This window comes from Leptodactylus fuscus, chromosome 3 (assembly GCF_031893055.1).
Source record: "Leptodactylus fuscus isolate aLepFus1 chromosome 3, aLepFus1.hap2, whole genome shotgun sequence".
Classification (NCBI taxonomy): domain Eukaryota; kingdom Metazoa; phylum Chordata; class Amphibia; order Anura; family Leptodactylidae; genus Leptodactylus; species Leptodactylus fuscus.
Window position 1 is genome coordinate 16,681,116 of NC_134267.1, and position 16,432 is coordinate 16,697,547.

The 16,432-nt window shown below is 42.1% G+C and overlaps 1 protein-coding gene across 1 annotated transcript in view; it reads right to left on the minus strand.

Moving 5' to 3' along the window:
- USH2A (usherin) overlaps window positions 1-16,432 on the minus strand; it is a 514,207-nt gene that overhangs the window by 222,263 nt on the left and 275,512 nt on the right. The window contains exons 33-35 of the mRNA XM_075267084.1: window positions 12,955-13,114; window positions 11,133-11,301; window positions 5,882-6,029 (exon numbers count right to left, since the gene is read on the minus strand). Coding sequence (XP_075123185.1) covers window positions 5,882-6,029; window positions 11,133-11,301; window positions 12,955-13,114 — 477 coding nt within the window. The remainder of the gene's footprint in view (window positions 1-5,881; window positions 6,030-11,132; window positions 11,302-12,954; window positions 13,115-16,432) is intronic.

A 16,432-nucleotide genomic window follows, 5' to 3' on the forward strand; every position in this document is an offset into this window, starting at 1 on the left:
AGGTGCAGGAGATAGGTGTGGTGGAAATTCAATTGCAGAGGAGAGGTAATAGAGCAGTATTCACACAGTGCAATGAAAAACTCTAAGCAAGAAATCAAAATGAGCCTGCCTCCTGCACCGCACCGTGCAAGTGGAGGGTGGCACTGAGACCTGAACAGGCAGAGACGTTGCATTAGCCCTGTAAAATAAATCCAAACCTTTGCAAAAAAAAAAAAATAACATTTTCTTTTTTTTTATTTTTTTAAATGTAGATTGTAAGCCCCACGTAGAGCTCACAATGTACATTTTTCCCTATCAGTATGTCTTTTTTGGAATGTGGGATGGAAATCCATGCAAACACTGGGAGAACATACAAACTCCTTGCAGATGGTTTTCTGTCCTTGGTGGGATTTGAACACCAGGACTCCAGCGCTGCAAGGCTGCAGTGCTAACCACTGAGCCACCGTGTGGCCCCAAAAAATAAAAATTAACATGTTCTTGGGGCCGCCATAGTCATGCACAAAGGGTTTTTTTTGTTTTTTTTTTGCCAGATGTACTTTGCATTTACACCATTATAGGAAATGTCTATGATTTTGATCACTTTTTATCCCATTTTTTATGGGAGGCAAAACAACGATTCTGCTCTTTAGTGAACAAAGAAAAGAGAAACATAAATCCCATCAATATTTGGTGTGACCTTTGCCCTTTGCCTTCCATCAGTTCTTCTCAGCACTTGCAATTTTTGGCAGAATTCCGCAAGGAGGTTGTCCCCGCTGCCATCTTGGAGAACTAAGCTCAGATCTTCTGTAGGTGTAGGCTTGCTCCAATCCGTCCGTCTCTTCATGTCATCCCAGACAGACTGGATGATGTTGAGACCAGGGCTATATCTGTGGGGGCCGGATCATCACTTCCAGGACTCCTCCTCCAAAGGGCAAAGCTTACACCAAATACCAATGGGATTTACATTAAAGTTCTATATATTTCTATATGGAAGCTAGCCTTAAGCTCCGGCCTAGGCGCCTCTCATGATAAGTACCCCGGTGATTAGAGGAGCCTCCATGTGACGGAGTAGCAGTGATAGAGTCTATTTACTAAATTCCTCTTCTTTCCCTCCTGATTGTGAATGCATAGGCTAGGACCCCATTATTATCCCGAGCCGCATATTTTCGCAGAGCAATGATCCGGGGCTCTCGTTAACTTTGATCAAAAACACAAACCCTTTTTAGCCATTGAATAAAACAGTAATCCGCACGCAGATAATTTCTCTTCCAGCAAAATGCATGTCCGTACTTCAATGCGTTTCAAGGGCACGCGGGTTATATCAGTCAAAGCAACCTTACAATATATTTGGGAAACTTGAACAGATTTTATTTCATAGCCTACTTTGTATGCGTATGCACATATGAATTAAGACAAGGACATGCAAGATATATAGCAACCATTTCAAAGCCTCATATGCTAAAACTAAGAAAAATATCAATCTGCCTTTCACTCTCAAAATTACATTAAGTAAAACAATGAAACCGACTTCCTAAACTGTCCCTGAAAAACTCATAGGACTCCGAAAAATATCATAAATAATTCAACGGGGGACAATTGCTCCTCCTAAAAAATTTTTTTTAATATTTTAATTAATCATTCTGTATCACTAAAATGTTACATAATATTCCTTCAAATAACGGAAATAAAAATATCATTTTAGATTTTTTTTTTTTTTTTTTAATCTGAAATGTTTTTGAAAATTGAACACAAAAAAAGTCACCGAAATGTTAGATATTTATATGAGATGTTTAATGTTTAATACCAAAAAAGATTAAAAATGTAAAAAATAAATAAATAATGAATTATATTTTATTGAATTTTATTTTATGGAAAGCTTTGGAAATTTGTCGTAAAATTATAAAATAATTTGGTGTTCTTTTGGTGGCAAGTAATGAATAACACAAATGTATGCAACTCTGCTGCATATGAACATACCTATAGGGTACATCCAAACAGTAGGAGGACAATTTATTAATCGGTTTGTGATGTGTTTTTGAGATGTTCGTGACTTTTTTAGGGTTTTTTTTGGACAGGATTTTGAGGCCGTATCCGCCTCAAAATCCTGACCAAAAAGATGGCTTCCAATGAAATTAGCCGGTCAGTTCTTTTGTTCCAGCTCCCGGAAAAAATAAGTGACATGCTCATTTTTCAGGCAGAGTCACCTCGCAACATCTGCCTGATGACAATCCCTCCTCCCGACTAGGCCCATTCATTTGGGCCTAATCCGGAGCAGAGTGCGCAACTGGATACCGATGCACTGCACTGGCATCCAGTCGCAGCTACCCGTATTTTGGACCGGAACCTCAGGTGGCCTCCGCCTCAGGTTCCGGTCCAAAAAACACAGTGTAAACTTACCCTTATATTTTACACAAAATGTATAAAATTATTTTTTTATTAGGCACCTATTTTGTCTTTTTAAAAAAAAAAAAAAAAAAAAAATCTGCCTGCCACTGTGGGCGTTGTTTACACGGTTCATTGGTTTAAGCCAAATTTATAGCTTGCAACTTTTCAAAAAGTTGAGATTTTTTTTTGTGCAAGCTCCACTTAAAACATAAAACATCTGATGCCCTCTCCAAAAGAATGTTGACATATTTATTAACCAGTACAAGACAATTTGTTGCAAAAAAAAAATTGCCACTAGGGTTGAGCCGATCTTGAGATTTCAGGATCAATTTTAAAATCCGTTTTCTGATTATTTTCCAGCCGATCCCGATCGTGAAATTTGCTCTATCGTCGATTGGGATCCTATCTTTTCTGATCCCGATTGCTCAACCCTAGTCAATGCTTCTCTAAGGGAAAAGTCACTTTCAGGGTTGAGACGATCTTCAGATAACTTCCGACTTCGATCCTGCTGGAAAAGATCGGGATCAGAATTCCTGAAATTTACTCAATCGCCGATCGGGATCCGATCTTTTCCGATCTCTAATTGCCAGTAGAAAATAAGTTTAAAAAAAGTGGATATAAAAAAAATCTCTATGAAAAATTGGGTCAACTGGTCAGAAAAATCTACAGTGGATTTGCTTGAATTCCACAGCGAAAAAAAACGCACCAAAAGGTTTTTTTTTTGCAGTGGAATTCTATCTACAGATTGGCGTTGCAAAGGGTGAAAATCCGAAACACAATACAATGTATGGTTAGAGTTATGAATCATATGATTTATTTATTTATTTTTTTAAAATCTGGAAAGTAAAAAAAAAAATAAAATAAAAAAGTTACATAAATTTTATACTCGATGGCTATGTAATTGTAAAAATTTTCATAAATAAGGAGGTATTTTATGGCACCTACATACTTTCAGGACAGTGATTTTTGCCTTTTTTATGCATTTTTTGTATAGTTGTGTTATATTGGTGGCCTTAAAAAATATGTTCTGGATTTGTAATTTTTTTGTTCAAAAACAGCATGTGCATAGGATTCTGTATAGGATTTAAAAAGAAAAAAAAATCTCCAAAAAATTACAAATGCAGCAAACCAAAATTTATTTTTTTTTAACAAAAGTTAAATCATACAATATTTTATGAGAAGTTTGCAATGTTTTTGTTTTTTTTTAGCAAAAAATAAATAATAATAATAATAATAAAATAGGTTTCGACTACAGGTTTCACCTGGGATACATTGAATATTCTGCCGAACAGTTTATTATAATTATACCTAAGGATTAACTTTATTGAACTTTACCAAAACATTGTAATCTCCATTTTTTCTGAATATGTTTTTAATCTGCAGCTGTTGTGACTGGAGCTTGTCACCGATGCATTATTTAAGATAAATGTTAAGCTTCTTGCAAATGGATTTTGTCACACTTGGGTCCTTAGAGATTCTGTCTTCAAAGAACATGGGCGTTTTTCTGCTCAATGCTTATTGCTACATATGAAAAGATTTACCGCTAAACTCGCTACATTTCATTTCATTCATCGGGATAAATCTTAGTTTTGACACCGTTTTATAAAGAAATGCTTATGCGGGGAAAATATTCACAGTAACCAAAATCAAAAAGTGCAAACATCATCCAAAAATGTAGAAAACAAGTTTTACGTCCACTGAGCAGTTGGTCAGCAACGTATAGTCAAGGAGGGGGTTCTGTGGCAAAAAAGGGGGTAGAGTTACTATAAGAGTGATGGGAAGCTTGTGTGGATAGACGTGTTGTGAAGAAGTCGTCATGGTGGTCGGGGCCAGATAGAGAAGGAAACGGGAATATAAATGTTGCTATAGTGTACAGATTGGATAATGCTGGCGGGGGCTGAAGTGTTGCCATGGCCCATGACCCATTAGATACCCCATGATCACTTTGATAGTAGAATATATGAAGGCACCACTCATGGGGCACCCATGGCTCCGTAATATAAACCAGTAGGGACAGAGCCTTTGTACGGGGTCTGCTCATGGACTTGAACCCTTACGCCTCGCGCACCATGACCAGTACAGTATCATATACACCAGGGGTGGGCAATTAATTTTAAAATTGTAACGGTTCTAAAGGACCATGCACGGCGCGGCAAATTTAGCTCCGCCCACTTCTCCACTGACTCCGCCCATTCTCAATCATTTTTCCATGCGCCCCACACAGTATAATCCTCCTACAGTCACCCTAATATTATACACCCCCACATTATACACCCCCCTCCAAATGTCCCACAATATTAAGTCCCTCTCCTGGTGCCCCAGTATAAACCAGCAGAAACTAGAGGGGTTATTAAACTGGGGCAGCTGGAGGGGGACATTAAACTGGGGGAAACTAGAGGCAGACATGTCCCCCTCCAGCAACCCCCATGGCTTAATATCCTTCTCCAGCTTCCCCAGGTTAATGTCACCCTCCTTTTGCCCCCTAGTTTAATGTCCTCTCTCCATGTGCATTCAGTTTAACTGCCCCCCTACATCTGCCCCTAGTTCCCCCCTCTTGATCACACATGCTGTCTCCTCTCTCTTTATCATCCAGCAGCCTCCATTGCCGGCAGCTTGCAGGAAGCGCACAGTCCCGGTGGCTCTACCCACTAACGAGTCATAGCCTATCCTGGTGATAGGCTGTGATGACATCATCACAGGTCCTTGAAAAAACTTCCACTAGCTATGCGGGCTGGATAGAAGCAATCAGAGGGCCGGATGTGGCCCGTGGGCCGGATATTGCCCAGGTCTGATATACACTCTATAGATGTGTGTGGTTCATGTTATTCCAGACAATAACATATACACATATCCTTTTTTTGTCTATTTTCTTAGAAAATCAGTGTCCATATGACACCATTATTTATTGATTACCTTAACGTGTATCTCCAATTATAAAATAACTTTTCATAAAGGAACAATACAGGCGAATATAAGAAACTTGATACTTTGTCTTTTTACAGAAATCTGTTCCCTTTCCCATTTATTAATCTACTCTTTTCCTCCTTATCTCCACTCAGTCCATTTGTTTACACAGAATCTTATCTATATCCAGCTCACACATATGAGTCTATGGAGAGGGGAGGGGAGAGGAGGAGGCTGTTAATTGACTTATTGCCTTATTCTGTGCCTGATTGACTTATCTTGAAACACATCAGTGGCAATAGAGCTTTTGGGTTCACAGTTTAGCAGCTGCAGTTAATGGAGTGCAGTTTCTAGCGGACGCCTCCTCCCCCCTCTCCTCTCCATAGACCAATATGTAAAGAGTAACTTAGCTTGATAGATGAAGGGAACAGATTTTTTTAATAAGATATTTTGGAAAGTTATTTTATAATTGGACGGACACTTTAAAAAAATCTCTATGGTATCCATAGACAGAAGTCTCCATAGAGTAATATTAGTGCATGACTTGGCCCTTGAAGGACTGGCCTAGTCTATATAAAGTTGCTGAGATATGGTATATCGGTAAACATCTTACCGTTTGGATGTTGTGGTTTCAACCAGGAAATATAGAAAGATCTAGGCGAATGTGACTGGATAGTCAGAGGTCCGATGCCTTCCGGTAGACTCTCCTCTGTGGAGGCCTCAGTGATGTCACTCTCGGTACATCCTCCACCGGAACAAGCCTGAAAATAAGATCTACTTGTAATTTACATTGTTACAATATGAAAAAATAAATAAACATTCGGTTCCCTAATTGAGGCTCCGGGCTGTCCGTTGTACTGGTTTCTCAGAGGTCCAGAACAACGGACAGGTGGACGGCTAAAGTAGTGGATACATAAAGAGCCCAATGGACCCCATTGACTGTAATGGAGTCTGCTGGGTGTCCATTGTTGTGTTTGGAGGACTTTTTCATCTGCTGATTCTTACAGAAGCTCCAACACAGATGTCGACGTAGCCTTAAATGTAAAAAAACCTCCTATTATATTCATGTGTAACATAAACATCGTATAATGACATGTTCACTGCTGATTAAAACGATTAAACATTTGTCAAAACACGTTCAAAGCAAAACAGGCTCAGAATATCCACATTGTGTGCACTGCGGTACATCAATAATACCGCCATACCGGTCACGCATTCTGATCAACACCACCCACTGCCTTGGTCCCTATGCTTATAAGGTGCACATGGTCAATGCACTCCATGCGTCAATCACATTACATCCATTTATAAAGGATTGTGCCCTCAGGGAGGGCGGCATTTTTGGTTACCTAAGCCAGTCCAGGACAAGCTGTCCTGGACTGGCTTAGCACCGAGCGGTGGTTTGGGGAGGCCACTGGAGCAGCGCTGCTCCAGCAGGCTCCTTTCACGCTCAGGCAGAGAGCAGGTAATCTCCGTGCCTGCTCTCTGTCGGTGAACGGCGCTAAGCCCCGGCCCCTGCAGTTCGACATGTCCCCTCCACTCCGCCACGCCCCCTCCACTCCGTCCCCTCCTCCCGGGTGGGGGGGGGGCGGCTTTCTGTAGTTCGCCTCGGGCGGCGAAAGGGGCAGGTTCGCCCCTGGGACCATATAATCAGTTCCAGGACTCCTCCTCCAACTGTGGCAATGCATTTTTTCCTGTAGCCCTAGAGTTTTCTTCTGCGGACTTTCTGCTTCCATTAGACCTATTGGGAAACCTCTGGCGTTTCCGTAGCTATAATTGCCACGCTGCATTTTCCAAAAAAAAGCAACAGTTTTGGAAATTTCATCATTTCTTCTACGCATAATTTTTCTGCAATGTGTGAATAGGATTCACTAATCCACTTTGCAGGGACTGTAAAACGATACGGTTTCCCACGGGGTTTGGCAGTTTACACCAAAGTCTTAAAGGGATTTTCTGGAACTAGGGCTTTGCTCATGTGTTCTTAGGATAGGTAATCAATATCCAATCAGTGAGGGTCCCAAACTTGGAACCCCCGCCGATCAGCTTATTGATGGGTTTGTAGTGTTTGGACAAGAGGCCTGGTTCACATCTGTGTTCAGTATTCCATTCGGGGAGTCCGCATGGGAAACATATTGACAAGTGGTGTGCAGTGAATGTACACGGACCCCATAGACTATAAGGGGGTCCGTGTGTTTTCCGCGACTTTATGAACTACTTTTCAGTCCGCATGACTCATGCAGACTCTGCTCGGAAAGCACATGGACCCCATTATAGTCTATGGGGTCCGTGTACTTTCACTGCCCACCACTTGTCAATTCGTTCAGTATTCCGAACGCAGATGTGAACCGGATCTAATGGGCGGGGGTCCCGGGTGTGCACTTTGCAGATTTAATATAGCAGGTCTATCCTAAAGACCTGTCAACAACATCATAGTGCCCTTAAAAATTTAACACAGACTTTTTGGAATATTTAAAAAAAATTTAACAATTTTTCCAAAAAATTTTGGTAAATTTTCTCTACATTTTTTCCTTTTTCCTTTTTCTTTATTGCATTTCATTTTTGAACTCTAAGCTTTATCATCTTCACCACCCATCACGCTCATCCCCTTTTAGAAGTTGCCTGGCGGAATGAAGACATTGCTGTGATCTTTAAATGACCCCGCCGCATAGAAATTAATGAGTGTACACCAGGAACCATCCAATATATTTTTAGACACAGACATAAGGTAAAATGCGAGATTGATTCGTATGAAACGTTACCTTTGCAATCTTCAGATTAGGCACAAAGGATATGCAGATCATCTTGTGCACTGTATTGAATAATTTTTTTTCGCCTAATTTTTAATTGCCAGCAACATTTTTTTTTTTTTTTTTACAATTTAATGTTCAAGTAATAATGGGGAATATATTTAGAAAATCCACGTGCCTACGGAGCAGGGTAAATGTATGCATGCTATCCACATCAATGTAAATTTATTCATAATCAAGGGCGGAATATTTCATATGGTATTCATCAAAACAAATATCCATATATAGAATTCTAAGTTAAGGGGAAAAAAAAAAAAAAGTCTGAACTAAATAGGTAAACTTGGGCGCATTTATTAAACTCATCATAAAAGCTTAATATTGAAGAAAAAAAATGGGAAAAATAATCAGGAATCAGGAATATTAATGATCGAGAAAAATAGTAAAAAAAAAAATTGCCGTAAAGCATTAACAAAAAAAATCAAGAAGTTTTTGGAAAGGAATCGGATACAGGACAACGCCTTTGTAAATAATAATTGGCTCGGTGCTAATGGGTACCCTTGTGCTCATTTTTGAGGACACGTGTTTTCTTGAACCCAGTATTGATGGAAGAGACTGGAGGTCTATGGCAAATTAGAAGTTTTGGAGGTTTGCCGGTCAGGAGCTTGACATATAGGCTCATGACGTATAAAGATTAGGGTTGAGCGATCGTGTTCGGAAAAAATCGGATTCCGATCGGCAATCGAGAAAATTTCACGATCGCGATCAGAATTCCAAACACAATCTTTTTAGGTGGGATCGAGATCAGTACTATTTCCCACAATGCTTTGCTTAGCCTTCATACTGAGTATACGGTCCGCTCATTCTGAGTGGAGTGTATACTCAGTGTGAATTCTCCGATGCGGTTCCATAGGAATGAATGGAAGCAGCCGGCACACAGCCTTAACCCCCTTCGCGCCGGCTGCCTCCATTCATTCTAATGGGAGTCTAAACTAACATCTATAGTAGCTACTTACCTGCAGAGATGGCTAGTCCAGTGCCCGGTGTTCTCCTTCGCCTCGCTGTCGCTCCACGCTGCTCTTCTCGCCTTGCTGCCGCCGCCTCCCAGTTTAGTGTTTAAAGAGCTAGGAAAGCAGGGCTTGTGGCTTAGGAGAGTGTGGGTGGGTACAGGGCGGGGAAACGTGACGTCTCCCCTCCCAGTACCCGCCCACACTCTCCTAATCTGGGAGGCAGGGGGCAGCGAGGCGAGAAGAGCAGCGAGGAGCAGCAGCGAGGTGAAGAAGAAGGAGAACACTGGAGCAGCCATCTCTGCAGGTAAGTGGACACCAGGGGGGACTAAGTAGCCAGAGGATTAAAAAAAATCCTCTGGATACTTAGTGATTCACTACACAGCGTGGATTCTAACAATTAAAGCGTTCAATTGTTAGATTCCATATTCCTATTCCTAGATTCCAATCCTATTCCTAGTGAATAGGATTGCTATTAAAATCCGATCTCCGATTAATAAAAAATCACATTGACTTGCATTTGGATCGGAATTGGAATCGAGATCCGGTTCGAATGAAAAATGATCGGAAATCGGATTTTAAAATCGATCCTGAAAAGTCAAGATCGGCTCAACCCTAATAAAGATGTTCTATGAGATGAGGATGGAACCATCAGAAATCCATCAGAAAAACTATGAGCCTCGGTATTGAAGGATATGGAGGTACAGTAGAGATCTCATAATCCCTTATCTATGGGAACCCTATTATGGCATGGTATAATATGGCTATACACTTCAATAAATATCAGTGGAATGCTCTATGAACCAATAGCTACAATATTGCTCCCAATTTCCGCCAGACACATGCTTGTGTTCCAAATACGGAGAGGGGAATAAGCCACTGCTAGACAACTTTTTTTTTTGGTGACTTATCTCCCACTAGAGGTAAAATATCAGGCATGTTGAAATCCACCAGACCGCTCCTTCTCTACCCTTAAATTTTTGGTAACTGAACAGTCAATAGGCCCCCCCATGCACCATAGATGGATGGCTAGTCCCATGTCATTGTTGGATTATGGCATCAGTAATCTAGTGTGTATGGCCAGCTTTAAAGGGATCGGTCATAAATAACTGATCGTGGGGGGCTACTACAAGGATCAGCTGTTTGGGCTGCTTCTGACACCCAGATGCCATTTATTAACCCCAAATTCCATAACTTAACTTCAGTGGGAACTGAACTAGAGTTATCTTCTTACAGCCCCATATAGAGTATAATACAGATGATGGAACTGGTCCCGGACAAATGATCTGTGTGGGGACTGCCTGCCTCCCCACATTGATCAGATATGTATGGTCTAGTCTAAGGATAGGCTATTAGGGTTGAGCGATCGGGATCGGAAAAGATCGGATTCCGATCGGCGATCAAGTAAATTTCACGATCGTGATCGGAATTCCGATCCTGATCTTTTCCATCGGGATCGAGTTCAGAGGTTATCTCAAGATCGGCTCAACCCTATTCATGTATATATCATTAATAGGGTTGAGCGATCGGGAAAGATTGGATCCCAATCGGCGATCGAGCAAATTTCACGATCGGGATTGGCTGGAGAATGATCGGAAATCGGATTTTAAAATGGATCCTGAAATCTCAAGATCGGCTCAACCCTATAGGTTATGTATAAAAATTCCTTTAGGTTCCAAAAGGTCCACTTTAGGAAAAACATTCTCTAATATCTTAGAAGGACATTGTATATTTTGGGCAATTATCTATGAGCTAGAACAAAGAGTGCCTACATAGAGTAGATCTTGCTCAGGAGGATCCAACATAATGAGTTGAGCTTTACAGTTCTGGCTACCAAAACAGTTATCTCTGGAGAAAGCTGCCCCAAGTCTCACATTGAGTGGTTGTAGTATCATATAGTTCAAATGAATGGGTGACCATATAACACATGGCTACACCAGTTGTGCAAGAGCCTCCCTGCCCTTCCCTTGGAGTGTCCATGGAGCTCTACGAAAGTTTTCTCAATTTTTGTCAAGCAGACAATGAATTAGACAATGGGCCTACTGTGAATCTATCACACCTGACCATCCCCGGCCTCATACATTTCGCTATATCTTTGAATTACAATACTTACACTCAGTTTCATGAAGTATTTGGTTCCTGGTGTTAATCCCTGGATGGTGTAATCGAGGAACAGCTCTGTAGTGTCGTAAATAGTGGTCCAGGGACCTATGTTACCCATGTCCGAAATATGTAACATGTAACGCTCAAGAATTCCATTGACTATGTCTGGCTCTTCCCACCTAAGAAATCACAAAACATATTAAAACAGTCATCAGTGTCAATTTAAGGGTCCAAACTTTAGCTATTTTTGACCTCTATGAAGTGGGACTGTTGACATTTTCATTGGCCTCTCTGGTTGTATAAATCTACTGCATCTGATGTGTCTCTAAATCAGTCTTATTGCGTCAGAGAAATTGCATCAAGATCTCAGAAATTGTCTTCAACTTCTAGCCTTAGAGGGTGTTTGGACAAAACCAGGCAAGGTGATAAAGTCATCAATTGTCTGATACCAATGTCAAATTCAGTGGTCTCCACTGGTCTCTGATTACTTACATGTAGCTGCAGCAGTTACATACCCATCTACATGTGACTGCTGCAGCCAATCAGTGGCTTAGTAGTCTTGTGCCATACAGTACATCACTTATGCCATTGACTGGCTGCAGCAGTTGTGTGTAGACAAGGAGTACATCATTACAGCCTCTTAAAGAGGACCTTTCATGACCTCCACCATCTCCAAATCTTAGCACCCTTTAATAGATGTGGTTCCACTGATTCTGACACAGGAGATGAGCGGTCCCAGATTATTTTCTCCAGCACAGGACTGCTCACATGACAATAGAGAGCCATAGTAGCATATTAGGTGTTGAAACTAGCAGCGGTGATTGTACAAGAATGGCAAGAGCTAAAAGATTGTGTTGGAGTCCATGGAGTGGGGCCTATTAATGGATGCAAAAAGTGAAGGAGTTGGTGGAGGTAGTTGGTAAAAATTTTTATGACCTTAGACATCCCCTTCAAAGTGACCACACATCTTAAATAGATATTCCCCCTTTCCCTTCCTACACATGCATGCCTAATTCTTCTCTTCCCTAATAGCCACCGTCCAGGAAAGATCAGGACACCACCATATGCATTAGATGTAGAGATGGGTGAACCACTGAAGAATCATTTCGGGTGGCTCGGATTCTTCATTTGTTTCGGGTCAAACGACTTCAGATAGAACTGGAAGTGAAGTTATTATACTTTGGGGTCTTTTCAGATCCAAGAGTATAATAAGAACTGAAGGCCCATGGAAGGTGTAAAAAATAAAAAAAAATCATACTCGCCTTCCCTCACCTCTTTAGGGACCTCTGATGTCCCAAGCTCTCTCTTGGTCTCTTGGTCTGCGATTGTGCCACACCGGAGACGCTAGGCACACTATGTAGCCAGGAGAGCTCCGGATGTGGCGAGGAGATCCAAAAGAGGTGAGGGAAGGTACAAATGTTTTTTATATTTTTTCACTTTCCTGGGACTGCACCTGAAGAGACCTCAGAGTATAGGAATTTACCAGAAGGCGGCCTTCTTGGTACATCCAAGACTAGAGTTGAGCGTTCAGGATCGGGAAAGATCGGATCCCGATCAAAGATCGAGCAAATTTCACGATCGGGATCGGCTGGAAAATGATCGGAAATCTTGAAATCTTAAGATCGGCTCAACCCTATCCAAGACTAATCCCCAGTGGCACATTCTTAAAAACCAAAAATTTGGGATATTTGGGGTGAACTCCAAAACTACTTATACCAAAGTGGTTCGCCCATCTCTGATCTGAAGGTTAGCCAGTGCCGGTTCTTCTGAAACACAGCACAGGTTCGTCTAACATTCATCTACTGTGTATGGTCAATGCAATGACTACATACTGGACGAAGATCCTTGTAGAATCCAAAACCCTGAGCACTGGTGGAGCGACGTATTCGGGAGGAAGTTGTGCGGTAGTCAGGGTGACTTGGGAACTGTTCGTACAACCAACAGCTGTGCACGCAGACAATAGAAACTGATGCGCGGTGAAAGCTGCCAATCCTGGAAGACAAATGAAATAAGAGGTCGTGACATAATACGAAAATAATTACAAAGTTTCTAAATTATACGGGATCACCTCTTCACCTTTCAAGGTATTTCATCGCTCCTCATCTAAGGCCCCGGGATTATCAGAAGCTTTGCTACCCTCTTCACAATTGTTATCATCTCTGCCTAGGAGGGGGATGTACAGTACCAAAGATAAGAGATGTTTCTATTTCTTAATGATGATTAGAAGACGAGATACTGCCCTCCGTGTGTCAAGAAAACAAAGAGCCTTTAAATGTAAGAACCTTAAAGGGGCGGTCCAGTTTACCAGATCACTTTCTTATAGTCTATAAGGAGAATCAGTGCTAACCTGTTTATCCTCCTGGACTGGTGACCAGGGATGAGAAAACTGGTTTCTTGCAAATTTTCCAAAAATTTCAGGTTCGGCAGAACCAATTTTTTGGGTTTTCCACCCACAGACTAATGTTATACTCTGGCTTCTCTTCAGACCCCATAGTATAATAAATGGAGGCCCAGGGGTGAGTTAATATGACAAGAGTACTCACCTTTCCTGGGATATGTTGCGGTGTCCCTTGATCCATCGGAGTCTTCTTCAGGTCTTCACATCAGTGGGATCTGGGGACCTCGGAGGCCTGTGATTGGTCTTCAGCAGTCACATGGGGTACGGTGATGTCATTCTGGAAGCCAGAAGAGGCTGAAGACACCGAGGAACCTCTTGGTGTTGTGACGGAGCCCAAGGTGGGTAAGTAAGACTTTGTTATATGTACTCACCTCCCCTTATTATACTTTGGGGTCTGGAGGTCTCAGCATATCATAGAAAATCTGGTTTAAACCCAACAGATGGGAACGTTGGGAACTACTGTACAAAGACATGATGGCGGTCTGGGCCAAGATACAACTACTACCAAGATGTACAGATCAGACGTGGCCGATGGTTGGGAAAGAAGATGCGCAGGGAGGCCCAAGCTGAGTCCTTGCATCGGAACCCATGAGCCTTTAGGCTGCAATACCAGGCACTGCCTACAAAATAGAGTGGCGCTGTTTCTGTTCTATTCCTACCCATAACGTATAATTACATCTTGTATAATAGACTTTAAGTATTTTCTCAGATCTAAATGAAGATGTTGACTTCGAGGAGTTAAATATTTCCTTGCTGAGGAAAACATGGGTTGTATAGATGGAGGCGCTCGGTGGGAAAAGCCCAATTATTTACCTGCAGTAAGGGATTACGTGTACGCTCTACGCTGAGCATGTGGCGAAAATGAGCAATCATTATTATATTAAAACAATGGCAGATTACCGCATATTACTGACGAAATCCCCAACTAACACCCTAATATGAAGCGCACGGCTCACCTTGAGAAGTGTCCGCTAAGGCAAGGAAATAACTCACTAAATGTCATGAAACTGTCAGAAAATGTAAAATTCTGCAGCATAAGAAAGTGGTGAAGGTGCCAAAGCATGAGATCCTGGGGAACAGACTTAGTAAGGGTCATCCCACTGTCCATACACCCCAAAAACCACTAGAGGTACAGGTTATAGTTATATGGCTTCTGGGTTGTTTTATTGCATCAATATAACTATGCGCCGGTATTCACTGACACTGTAGGCCTGGAATTCTATTCATGAATCTACAGTCTTTATACAGTAGCATGCTTGCTGCAGAAACCGTCACAGGCAGTGGTATCATCACTGTGGATATTACTATTATGAGAGCCCTGACTCCGTTACTATTATGGAAGAATTACTGGTATGTTCCTGTTACTTTAATGGGAACAATCTGACTATTATTGGAACCTTTGTGTCATTTATACTCACCTCTTTCCCATCCCCATAAATTGGAAGGTATGGGAGTAACCCCAGCAGGTAACGGGCTGTATTTACTTACCAATCCTGGCTCCTGCTTATGGCCACCTGAGCTTCCCCTTCTATAGAAGCGGAGGTGGCTGTGAGCAGGGTCGGGGATCGGTAGGTGAGACCACGGGCCCGCAAACACCAATACTGCTGTCATTATACTTGGGGTCAAGTATAACGATCGGAGACTCATGGGAAGTAAGCAAAAATAAACAAAGTTACTCACCTCTCCTGCGCTCCGGCAGACTTCAGGCCTATTTGATGATATCCCAGACATTATGTGGGTCTGGGCCTGGTCCCGGCCCGGCTCACATGACATCTGGTCCAACATTGAAGATGGCCAAATGTAGTGAAGAGTATGCCAGAGCCAAGGAGAGGTAAGTAGAGATGAGCGAACAGTAAAATGCTCGAGATTCGATATTCGTTTCGAGTAGCCCCTCAATATTCGACTACTCGAATCGAATATCAAACCCTATTATAGTCCATGGGGGGAAAATGCTCGTTTCAGGGATAGGCAACTTTCGATCAAATTATACTTACCAAGTCCACGAGTGAAGGTTGGGTTGGATCCTCCGTGCAGTCTTCTCCTTGCAGCGTCCCCGCAGCATCTTCTGGCTCTGAATTCACTCTGCCAGGCATCGGGCACTACAAGCGAACATGTGCAGTCGGCACGTGAATGAAGAGCCGGAAGACGCCGCGGGGAAGCTGCACGGAGAAGACTTCTAAAGGTAGGAGAAGAACCAGCGTTGATTGGCCGACTGTATAGCATTCGGCCAATCAATGCTGGTTCTGCATCGAACTTTTACATTCGAATAGCGAGTGGTACTCGATCGAGTACGAGTATTTGAATACCGTAGTATTCGATCGAATACCTACTCGATCGAGTACTACTCGCTCATCTCTAGAGGTAAGTAATATTGTTTTTTTATGTTTGTATCCTCCCTTGGGTCTCCGATAATTATACTCTGGGGTTTGAGAAGTCAAATGTTCACCTTGGGGCCCAGCCATTCTTAGTTAGGCCACTACCAGTGACTACGGTGGTGGCAATAAAGGGTTAACGAAAATAGGCGGTAGAGTAACCGTATCACTTCTTCTCCCAGAACAGGGCGATGGCTGATATTAAAGCTAAGGATGGGAGGTAACTGCTGTGGGAAGTTTTTGGGTACCAGTCTTGACGTTCTCAATGTCAAATTGGAAGGGGTGGGGAGTCCGAGCTCGGAGGAGACAAAGAAGACGGTCTACATGCCTGCTGGCTACCAGTGGTGGTGCTCGGAGAAAATCAGGAGAGGAGTTTTTGTTAAACTGGTCATACAGGTATGGACGCTATGGGGTTAACTTACAGGTGTTAATAAAGCGGTGGCCGATACAACCCTACAAATGTCAGGTCTTTGGGTTTTTCCTTTATATAGCTTTTGCACCTGTTTATTAAGATCCTGTAATATTGAGGTAAAGTATCTT